Source organism: Propithecus coquereli, unplaced genomic scaffold (assembly GCF_000956105.1).
Source record: "Propithecus coquereli isolate 6110/MARCELLA unplaced genomic scaffold, Pcoq_1.0 Scaffold482, whole genome shotgun sequence".
Classification (NCBI taxonomy): Eukaryota; Metazoa; Chordata; class Mammalia; order Primates; family Indriidae; genus Propithecus; species Propithecus coquereli.
This window is the reverse complement of record NW_012150641.1, coordinates 1,218,289-1,230,538: the sequence shown is the minus strand read 5'-3', so window position 1 is coordinate 1,230,538 and position 12,250 is coordinate 1,218,289. Positions and strand designations below refer to the sequence as shown.

Below are 12,250 nucleotides of genomic sequence, written 5' to 3'. Positions count from 1 at the left end.
CTAAATCACGTATTTTAAAAAACCAAAAACCTTTTCTCCTTAAAATTCTACATACGACCGAAAGCCACCAAATTTAAGAAGGTTAAAGTAACTGTGCAGAGGTAACTGGCTCATGCAGTGATAGAAACAACCTTGGCAAACTATGCTGTAATGGTCTGTTGCACTAACGTCCAGAAAGCATGCAAAATAACTTGGAAGCTGCAATGTAAGTCTGAGCTTCTCAGGTGTACCCCCCTCTTCCTTCTCAGTGCTAACTAACACATTCCAATGCTTGGTCTCAAAAAAACCACTGGTAATAGAATCCCAGAAATGTCAGGAGAAAATGTTCCTTCTTCCCCTAGAGCTGTAGAAAAGCAGATTCTATTCCACAACGTAAAGCCAAAGCTTGTTTTGAGAAAGTGGTAAATGGAGAACAGTCACAAAAGCATTGATCTCTGAGTCTCCCACCTTCTCTGCATCTCAGAAGTGGGGACACAGACCTTGGCAGGGAGCTCAGGCATTGGGGTTCTAGGAGAGGTGGGAAGCACAGAAGTACAAGCAGTTTCTACACTATACAGAACAGAGCTGGAAGAGAACTTCAATATGAGCTGGTTCAACCGTCTCTCACTTTAGATGAGGATGCCAAGTTCTGGAAAGAATAAGTGACTATGACAGTGTCTAGACTAGGCAGGTTTCTTCCCACCACCCTGCACAAACAAGTGCAACCAGAAAATTCATGTGCCTAGACCTAACGCCACAATACCAAAACTGCAAAGGTAGCCGGGACCAAATTGTATCCCAACTTAGATGTCAAATTTAAGAAGTTTAAGTCATTACCCTGTGAGCAACGGGGAACCGCTGGAGATTCTTGTTCAGGGAAGGTGTTTACAAGCACTGGCCTTGGACTTAGACTTAGGTTTGACTCTTGGGCTAGTTATTAAGTTTTCTGAGCTTCATTTCCTTCTCTAGGCGAGAGGAAGATTAAGTCCTTAATTCACCTATTTCAACCTATTCCTTCAGCTTCAACCCACTTTGTAGTGTTGTAAGGATTAAATAAGAAAATGAATTTAAAGCACTTAGTACTGTACGTAAATCAATATTCAGTAGCGTTAACTATTAATCAGAGTAGAGCTTTACTTCTAAAAGATTCACTAGGCAAGTAGGCTCCAAATCAAGCAAGGTAACAAGGGCCTGATGGGAGGGAATGGAGAGATGGTAACAGATTAAAGAGACATTTCAGAGTTAGTGTGTAAATTGTCTATCACTGCATAAAAAACCACCTCCAAACTTAGTGGCTTAAAACAGGGCGGTCCCCAACCGTTTTGGCACCAGGGACCAGTTTCGTGGAAGACAATTTTTCCATGGATGTGGGTGGGAGGAGTGGCAGGACGGAGCTCAGGCGGCTGTAGCAGCTGTAAATACAGATGAAGCTTCACTGGCTTGGCCGTTCACCTCCTGCTGTGTGGCGGGCCTGGTTCCTAAGTTTCATGGAAAACAAGTGGGGTGGAGCTCAGGCAGTGATGTGCAGCCTGGTTCTTAACAGGCCATGGACTGGTACCAGGCCTCGGCGTGGGGACTGGGGACTGCAGGCTTAAAACAACACTCATTTATTTTGCACATGACTCTGCAATTTGTCCAGAGCTTGTCTCTGTTCTACACAGTATTAATCAGTGGAAGATCAACGAGGGGCTGGAGAGTCTACTTTTAAGATGGATCATTAATAGCCTGGTGTGGTGGTGCACGCCTGTAGTCCGGATCTACTCAGGAGGCTGAGGCAGGAGGAAGGACTGCTTGAGCCCAGGAGTTCAAGATAAGCCTGGAGAACATAGTGAGACCCCCATCTCTAAAATAAATAAAATTAAATTTAAAAAAGAAAAATGGCTCACTCACATGGTTGGCAAATTGGTTCTAGGTGTTGGCTAAGAGCTTAGCCAAGGCTAAGGGCTGGGGGCATTGGCTCCTCTCCTTGTGGGCCTCTCCACAGGCTGCTTGGGCTTCCTGAGAGCACGGTGGCTGGGTTCTCAGAGGGAGCATTCCAAGAGAGTGAGGTGGTACTTTATGATGAAGACTCAGAAGTCACATATCATTACTTTTTTTTCTTTTTTTTTTGAGACAGGGTCTCACTCTGTTGCCTAGGCTAGAGTACAAGTACAGGCATCACCATAGTTCACTGCAACCTCAAACTCCTTCCTGGGCTCCAGTGATCCTTCTGCCTCAGCCTCTTGAGTAGCTGGGACTACAAGGTACATGCCACCATGCCCAACTCATTTTTAAATTTTTTGTCAAGATGGGGTCTGGATATGTTGCCCAGGCTGGTCTTGAACTTCTAGCCTCCTTGGCCTCCCATAGTGCTAGGATTACAGGTGTGAGCTACTGTGCCTGGCCACATTACTTCCTTTGTACTATATTGGTCAAGACAGGAACAAAGGTCTGTCTAGGTTCACGAAGAAGTGGCAAAACTCCATCTCTTGATGGGGAAGTGCAAGGTTTTAGAACTTGTTATAGATAAACTATTGTGTCCACATTTGTAAAACATAATCTGCCACTGGTAGGAATGGCATGATTTAGCAAATAATTGGCTATGGGCAGTGAGGGAGAATAAAACATCGAGGATAACTGACGTCTCTAGCTTGGGTGACCCACAGTGCCATTAATAGAACTAGGGAAGAGGGAAGGAAGAGTATGTTGAGGGAGATTATTGACTCTGAGAATCCTCGAAGTAGTCAGAAGGTTGGAGCTTGGGAGAGGAGTAAGGGAGTCTTGCACATAAAAGTCACTGTTGAAACTGAGACTAGAAGAAATGGTCAAAGGGGAAAAAGAAAAATAAACACAACGGATTCTTGGAACACAGAATTTCAAGAGAGGGAGAAATGAATGGCTATAGTAGGAGAAAAACACTAAAGTTCAGTTTCAGGGAAACCAAAGGAAGCATTCCAAAAAGGAGGTGAGGCAAGGGTTGAAGTACTTATTGTTTTTTTTTCCTCTGTTAATAGCAGAAGTGCATTTAGGAGCTAGAGTAGTTTTTTCCATAACACTTTTTTTTTTTTTTTTTTGAGACAGGAAAAAAAAGCTAGAGTTCAACTAGAGTGCCATGGCATCATCATAGCTCACTGCAACCTCAAATTCCTGGACTTAAGCGATCCTCCTGCCTCAGCCTCCCCACTAGCTGGGACTACAGGCACACACCATCACACCGGGCTAATTTTACTATTTTTTTTTTTTTAGTAGCGATGGGGTCTAGTTCTTGCTCAGGCTGGTCTTAAAGTTCTGAGCTCAAGCAATCCTCCTGCCTTGGCCTCCCAGAGTGCTAGGATTACAGGCGAGAGCCATCCAGCCCGGCCCTCCATAGCACTCTTGAACCCTGGGGATGGGGGCGGGGGGGAAGGAAGAAAAAAATAACAATATTACAATGACCTGACCCCGTGCAGTCCTCTTAGGAGCTGGAAAGTGGTGTACTCAACCTTGAAGGGTAAGCACATGCTGACCTGTGCACATAAATAGGCAGGACTGTGGTATAAGGGCACGAAACCACACACCAATGACAGAAGCCAGGATGCAGGATCCAGCCCAGCACAGACCTGGATAGGACTTACCAGGGTTGGCTGCTATCCTGCCTCCAGCCCTCCCTTTCTTGTTTTTCCAGAGCACTTGCACTCAGTTTGCTGGTTATTCCTAGTAGACTGGACCATGTGAAAGCTCCTTAAACTGGAGGAAGAGTGATACTTTTCCCCAATTCCATACATACCCTCTCTGATAAACCTCACCACGGTTCTATGAAGTTGGGGTTATCATGCTCTTTTTGCAAATGAGATTGGGGACTTAATCAAGGTTACATAAGAGCCCGGTGGAAGAAAACTGCTACAGACTCCTCACTTCACTGTAAGAAAGAAAAATCTTCTTTAGCCCACTATCCAATTTTGTTTCATAGTAAAACTGAGTTCCATAGAACTCATGATAACAGAATTCCAGAGATTAGCTTTAAAAATGCCAATCTTTGTAATTAACAGTGTTAGAAAGATAGGGCAACATTCCCTTTCCTCTATACATGTGGAGGGATAGACAGTTATTCTGCATTATAAAACTGGGCCAAATAATCTAGTCGGGCAGGTATTAAGATCTTTCTCAAGAGTATCAATTTGCTTCTCTTGTGCGAAATAAAGAATTGTATGAACGTTTGTTTGTAGCTGGTACCAATTCATTTTGCTTTCTGTTTAAAAAATTTTGCCCTTGCAGGTGTTATTTGTCGCCATGCCTTGTAAAAATTACCTTAAAAAAAAACTGTCATTCTGTTTGGCTGCTGCTATGGATTCAATTGTATTCCTCCAAAAAATGTTGAAGTCCTAATCCCCCACTATCTGTGAATGTGACCTTATTTGGAAACAGGGTCTTTGCAGATGATCAAGTTAAGATTAGGCCATTAGGGTGGGCCCTAATCCAACTGATGTCCTTGTAAGAAAGAAGGTGATATTTGCACACAAAGACAGACATACTCCAAGGGAAGATGATGTGAAGATATAGGGAAAATGTCATTTATGAGCCACGGAACATCCGATACTATCAGAAGCTAGGTGAGAGGCAGGGAACAGACTCCCCCTCAGGGCTCTCAGAAGGAAAACCTGCTTATATATTGATCTCAGACTTTAGCCTCTAGAGCAGTGAGGTAACAAATTTTTGTTGTTTAAGCCCCTCAGTTTGTGGTACTTTGTTTTGGCAGCACAGGAAACTAATAAAGCTGCTGTAAAAATAATGTAGTGATTACTGTATCTCCTTATCAGTAAGATTTCTGTTGAATCAAGACAAGATTATTGGCACTTGCCTCTTCTACACGCATGACGGAAAAAACAAAACAACTCTCAAATAACTTTAGTTTGTTTCATTAAACTGACAGCTACAATCTGATGACAAGTTCAGTGCTCTTCCATTACGTCATAGCTACAAAAGGGCACATTAACCATTAGCAGCCATTTATTTTTCTTTTGCGGTTATCTTTTGCCCATTTCCTATTGGTTGCTTTTTCCATTATTAATTTGTAGGTGCTATTTCTAAAATTAGCTACATTATGTGTTTTAGATATTGTAAATATTTCCTCCCAATCTGTCATTTATCTTTTTTAACTTTTTCTTTTTTTTACAGAGATGGGGTCTCACTATATTGCCCAGGCTAGTCTCCCGGCCTCAAGTGATCCTCCCGCCTCAGCCTCCCAGGGTGTTAGGATTACAGGCGTGAGCCACCATGACTAGCTTTTTATTTTTTAAATGGCATTGCCATACAGATATTTATTTTTATGTAGCCAAATATATCAGTCTTTTTTTTTTATGGCTTCTAAATTTCATATATTGCTTAGGAAGGCTTTCTCCATTTCAAGATCACAATAATTCCCTATTTTTCTCCCAATATTTTTATAGTTTTTTAGAGATGGGGTCTCACTCTGTCACCCAGGCTAGAGTGCAATAGCACAATCACAGCTCACTGTAGCCTTGAACTCCTGGGCTCAAGCAATCCTCTTGCCTCAGCCTCCTGAGTAGCTGGGACTATAGGGTGTGCACCACCATGCCCAACTATAATAATTAAAATTTTTTTTTTTTTAGAAATGGGGTCTTGCTGTGTTGCCCAGGTGGGTCTCAAACTCTTGGCCTCAAGCAATCTTCCTGCCATGGCCTCCCAGAGTGTTGAGATTACAGGTGTAAACCACCACACTCAGCTTATAGTTTTAATGTTTAGGGATCAGACTTCATTTTTTTCCAGATGGATGGACAACTGACCCAGCGTCCTTAATTGAATACATCCCTTCTAACTGACGTGAAATGTCACTTTTAATGTAAGTTCTTAGAGATACATGGGTCTATTTCTGGCTTTTTTCACATTCTGACTTCACTTGCCTTTCTTCAGCAGCCGGCCACAGAAATGCACATGCATATGAATGGGGCGGATGGTGCCCACCTGGAGAATGCATGCCTTTCCTCCCCTCATTTGCTGTCATGCAGAAATGTGGGCCCCTTGTGGCCATATCTTCTAAGTTTTCAAGAGGTTCTAGACATCTAGATTTTTATATGATATCTCCAGTTTTTAAAGTGCTGCCAATTAATTTTTTTTTAATTTAAAAAACATTATGTGGACAAAATGTATTTGCGAGCTGAGACCAGCCTGTGGCACACCAGTTGGTGACCCTATTCCAGATGGTGAAATATGATAATGCGGAGTAAGGCCAGACTGGGTCCAGGAATCCACCTCCAACTCTTTCCCACTGCCAACATTAAGAAGCAAAAGAGGAAGAGTGATGCGGCAGCTCCTGGAGACCTAAGTTATTTGCAACCACCCTCTGGGAAAGAAAGCAGTGTTGTGATTTGTCTCAACTCTCACCCACATGAGTTGATGATGTGGTTCCCGGTTTGCAAGCAACCAGCAGGTAGAAGGTCAGCATGGGGGACAGGACGGTAACATCCTTAGTTAAGTTGGGCCTCCCAGAACCTGCTAGGCTGAGTTACAAAAGACAACGGGTTGGAAGGAGAACGGAAAGTGAGGTGCTGGCCAAGGATAAAGATTATGGTCTTCAAAATAAGCTGGAAAGTGACGTAACCTATCTAATAATAATGCAGCTTCCCTGCCTACCTTTCAACTTAACACTAAAGAAATGGCAATGAAAAGACGCCTCCAACTCTCACATGGAGGACAGATCTGCTAGAAGCAAAAGAGTCACATTGTGGAACACCACTGTTTATGGAGAAAGCCCCTTCACATGCATTATCTTTCTTGTCTCTCATGACAATCCTGTGAGGGAGGCAGAATCAGGCTGTTAGTGTCCCTTACAGAAGAGGAAACTGGCATTAGGGGGCAATCAGAATGGTTTTTAGATGGCTCTGGGATATGCAGGAATGACGCTGTATGGAGAATAAAGGACTGCAGGCCCGTTCTCCTTCCTGGTGCCATTTCTGCAGATCATTTATTCATTGAACGTTTCTGAACACCTCTGATGGGCTAAGCACTCTCTCCTAGGCACTGGAAACATAGCGGTACACAGATCCTTCCCTTTAGCTGAATCAGTCATCCCTACTCTGAACGATGACCCAGAATGGACTTGCCCTATTCCTCTCTAGTTGGAGCAATGACCTCAGGCCAACTCTTGCATTTTGTTCTAGAGACCTTGGTTGCTTCTCTGTCGGTTACTTCCTGAAAAGCACTGACCTGTGCCAGGAATACAATATGCTTTTACATGTTTAAGGCATAGAAAAGTGGCAGACTCACCCCCAAACTTTGGCCATGCCTTAATTCTGACCTAATTTTAAAATATGTTTAATGCAGGTCACATAATTCCCTGCACATGCCACTCTGAGAGCAGGGATGGCACATACGGTTTCTCCTGAAGCAGAAAACAGAGCCCAGCTAGTGAGGTGGCCAGTTTCTAGGGTATTTTGAATTAACCTCTTTTTTTTGCATTACTTTCCCTTCACCTACATCTTTTCCTCTGATGCCTCCATCCTTTGGGGTATGTGAGGGGCAGGAATATGTACTAGGTACATGTAGAACAGTCCCACCAGTTCTACACTCTCGACACCCCATCGGTTCTTGTTCTGCAAACATATTCTTCCGTTGACTGTGGTGACTACTTTGTCTTCTAAAAAGATATGTCCAAACTCAAACCATCGGTACCTGTGACCTTACTTGGAAAAAGGTCTTTGCAGATATAATTAAGGTAAGGATCTTGAGATGAGATCATCTTTGATTAGGGTCAGCCTAAATCCAATGACATGAATTTGGTGTCCAACAGTATCCTTATAAGATATAGAAAAGAGACACAGGGGAAAAGGTCATGTGAAGGCAGAGGCAGAGACAGGGTTTATACTGCTACAAGCCAAGGAACACCAGGGATGCTGGTCACCACTGGAGAAAGGCACGGAATGGATTCTGTCAGAACCCCCAGAAGGAACCAGCTGTACCAACACTTTGATTTCAGACTTCTGGCCTCCAGAACTGTGAGAGAATAAATTTCTGTTGTTTTTAGCCACCAAGTTTGTGGTAATTTATTATGGCAGCCCCAAGAACAAATACACAGACCCAACCCATTCTTCCCCTTTGAGCAAGGACTACTATGTACAACTCAACCTGAGAGTGAGGCCTTCATTCCTTTCCCTTAGGGCTTCTGGAAACAGTTTTCAGATGACTGTTCAATGCTCAGAGAGTTGTAAGTATCCACCCAGCAGGCATCTGTTCACCAGCAGAGGACACCTTCGGAGGTGCTGGGCTCTCTGGCTTCAGGAGTGGGATCCATGTCCTCATCCATATCAGATCTGTCTGCTCCGATCTCGGCCCTTTCTTCCTGCCTAATCCAAAGGCTGTTTTCTAGCTGTTCTTCAGCAACTTCTAGCTCTTCCTCTGTTTGTAAACCAGCCACAGTTTCCCGGGGCAAGTTTGAGGAATATAGCCCAAGTTTGGCTTTACAACCAAACATTGCCTCATACGGACTCTGTTGCAAAGAAACGTCGAAAGCCTGATTCCTCACCATCTGCATGAATCGTAGGCCTTCAGCCCAGTTCCGTGAGTAGTTACTATGCATCCAGGCACTTACCATGTTCTTTACATCATGGCTTGCTCGTTCCAGGGAGCCCTGGCCTTGACCAGGGTGGTATTTACCAGAGACAATTTTTAGGTCTGGCCATACCTCATTGAGCTCATTAACAACCTGGTTTGTGAACTCTATGCCACAGTCAGATTCTAATACACTGGGTGTACCAAGAATTGTGAAAATATCCAACAAGACACTGACCACCTCATGGATCTGTTTGGTTTTTAATGGCCGTAAGATAATAAACTTGGTCAAGTGGTCCTGGTAATAGAAAATAAACTTGAACTCGCCATCAGCATTTGACTGCATGTCAAGTATTTCAATTTGGCATCTGGAGTCCATGTCCTTAAAAGTCACGGGCTTTGGTGCAAGGGTTCTCTTGGGTAGTGGATTCCTCTGGTGGCACTGTTTACAAAGAGTCAGATACAAGACAATGACTTCTTTGGTGACGTTCCCATATTTTCCTTGCAGCTCCTTGAGCATGCGTGTCCGCCCACCATGCCCAATACTGAGATGTGTATCATGAAGAATATCAAACAACTCTTCTTTATGCACATAATACCGTATTCGATCTCGTTCTCTGTGAGTAGCCTCGATCAGTTTCTCTGTGCCTTGTACAGAGATCACATCGTATTTTGCGGCACGGCGATAATCACGTGATGACTTCTTCCCCTTTTCTTTAGCTTGTTTGACTTCCTTTATTGTTTGAAAGTACTTTTCTTTGGAAAACACCTTGCTGTTGTAACTCTTGCTTTCTACCAGTTTTGTTACGCTTATAAGAAACTTTTCTCTCATGTTACTTATCTCCATTTCCATTTCACCTGCATTTGAAATACTGGGTGGATCATTTCCAGCTGTCTGTGGCATCATGGAGAACTGCAAGAAGGATGCTAAGACAGGGAGAAAGAGAAGAGAATAAAGTTAAATTTGCTGAAACTCCATCTGGAAGACTTGCCCTCCAAAGTTTCTCATCAATTCTTTCATCTGATTTTTGAAGACTATTATACGGAAGAAAGATAACAGAGTAATAGTATAAAGCAACTAGAAAGCCATTCAAAATGAGAGCATGTCAAAAAAATTTGAAATCAGTAAGATTACAAATATATAGTAATTTTAGACTTTAAGCAAACAGAATAATAATACCATTAGCTTATATCATGAAACCTAACTAACTAGTCTTTGTTATTAATAATTGAATAGGAGAGAGGATAAATGTAAATCCCTAAGGCAGGAGGCTAAAATCCTACCCTCAGTAGCTTTTAAAATAATATAAATGGGAGAATGTTGCTGGAAGGTACACACAATAACAGCAAACTCTTAAACTTAAGTTAGCACCAGGAAGTGCTAACTTCAACATACACAAACGTCTTTCTATGGCTAAAGAGTCTGTCCTCACTTTAGAAGAATCAAAAAGAAAGTGGTGGAGATATTTTTAAATTATGGTTTTCCCTGACAATTGTACACAGGATTAATAAATGAAGATTCTGAGTCCTTACCCTGTGGGACCATGTTTTCATAACTGTCCAGCATTGTGTCCCTGCAGCAGTCCTTTTGAGAGGCTTCCAAATACTTCCAATCTTTGGTCATATCTTCAAATGTTTTGCTGCCTCCTGAAACGGCACTGGCTGCTGTCACAGGGACCATTCAGCCTTGGGGCCTGGGCTAAGGAACAGCTTTAGCAGGATGGGGGAAGAGACAGTAGAGGGCACCAAGAATGAAGGCAAGCTGGCACCAGCAACTCTAAACACAAGTCAGGTGAATATCATATGGAAGAAATAAGGAAAAAGTCTCATATCCAACAAGATGATCTGAGCTTCATGTGTGAAGGAAAGGAGTTTTGCTCTCCTGGGAGGTCTATAGGTCTGGCTTACTTTTGACACTGCCAGAGCTGGAGCCCATGTATTTCCGGAACAAAGCAGAGAGTCCAAGTGAACTTGGGTACTCCTAGGCCGGGAGACACTTTCAAGTATGGCATTGATGGCTCCAGATAGAGTTGGCAGGGTCTGTTCCCAGAAATGGAAGTATCATGTCTATGTGTACAGAGATATGTCAGGAGATTATTGTGCTGAAAAGAGATACACCAAATGGAGTCCACATGCCACCAAGATTGGAGAATTCCTTAGGGAGAGAACTTGATACTCGGGTGTCTACACCAGGATTCCTTAGTTAGAATAACCCCAAGATACAGGATGGTGAGAGGCCAGGGAAGGAGTCCATGATGACTGCAGGAATTCCAACAAGCTTAGGAAAACAAGATCCCCAAGATCCCAGACATCAGATCCAGAGCTGAGGGGCAGGGCAGAATCCTGAGAAGCAGGGAAAGACGGAAACCTTTAAAAGCTCTGAGCAAGAGTCTCAGTTAAGCCAGGCCTGCTTCCAGGTCCCGAAAGTCCTCCACTAAGAAGGCTTCAAATTCCCTTCCTCAGAACCACTGGCTAATCATGGAATATTCCTTATTATAAGACACCACGACTGTAAAACCAATAACTTAATGACAACTTTGAGAGGAAAAACAGAGAACTTACATTAAATGAATGTACCGACAAGACACATCCTAATTCAAAAACATGAAAAAATATGCATTTTAGAATTAAAGAAATTATATGTTTGCAAAATGCTCTTTAAGTTTGGGTTCAAGATCCTTAAAGGCTCTGACAAGTCTTGTAGTAAAAGAAACCAGTTTACATTTATTTCATCCATTACTATTCAATCATGGACATGGGACTTTGTTTCCCAAGGAGTATCTATTACCAACCCATAGTCCTAGTGATCCTCAGAAGAGACTTGAAATCATAAGGTATTCAATGGGATCTAGGATGAGGATCTTCCAAATTCCTTACTGAAACCAGCATCTCTCAGAAATTGGGTGGCTGTACTGCTGCTATTTTAAGGCCCTTCAGGGGACTGCACAGGAAGAAAAAGCCTCACCTTCATGACCTCCATACTATAAAATAACCGAGAAGACAGGCTGGAAATAATTTAGAACCAAAAGATGTAAAATCTCAGTTTTTAGTACGAAATGTTGAACTTACTACCCCATGAAATTCTAAAGCACAGCTCAATGGCCACAGCTGGCTACTAGACCTATTTTTGTCCATCCAGTGATTTTTTGAAAACAATTTGAGTGATTTACCTATACTTACACATTGGGAGATTTCACACAAAAAAACTAGGTTTCTGGCTTTCTTGAAAATGGGAAGATTTGGCCATATTGGGTATTGCTGCCTGGCAGCAACTTGCTGTAGTGGAGACGGCAGCATTTTTCTTTCCTTTTTTTTTTTTTTTTGAGACAAGGTCAAGTTCTGTATAGCCCAGGTTGGAGTGCAGTAGAACAATCACAGCTCATTGCAGCCTCAAACTCCTGGGCTCAAGCAATCCTCCTGACTCAGCCTCCTGAGTGGCTGGGACTACAGGTGCCTGCCACTGCCACTGGCTTTTTATTTTTTAGAGATGGGCATCTCCTTATGTTGCCCAGGCTGCTCTCACACTCAAGCAGTCACTTGGGATTACAGGCCTGAGCCACTGCACCCAGTGGCATTTTTCTTTAGATGGAGCCTGCACTCTCTTATTTCCCATACTCCTTAAGTGACCTACTAACCTACTCATCTTACCTGCTCATCCCTGTAAATTTCTGAGTTTTCAGTATCTGTTCTAAAGCAACATGAAAGAAATGTGGCCCTTAACCAACCAGCTTCCTGGTGTGATCTGTGC

At 42.9% G+C, this 12,250-nt stretch overlaps 1 protein-coding gene across 1 annotated transcript; it reads right to left on the bottom strand.

Annotated features, from left to right (window-relative positions):
* Positions 1–8,048: 8,048 nt before the first annotated feature.
* KRBA2 (KRAB-A domain containing 2) lies at positions 8,049–10,558 on the bottom strand. Its single transcript, XM_012655701.1, has 2 exons — positions 10,036–10,558; positions 8,049–9,429 (listed from the first exon to the last, which is right to left on the bottom strand). Exons 1-2 carry the CDS (start codon positions 10,181–10,183, stop codon positions 8,186–8,188), a joined length of 1,392 nt encoding a protein of 463 aa, XP_012511155.1. The 5' UTR covers positions 10,184–10,558; the 3' UTR covers positions 8,049–8,185.
* Positions 10,559–12,250: the final 1,692 nt, after the last annotated feature.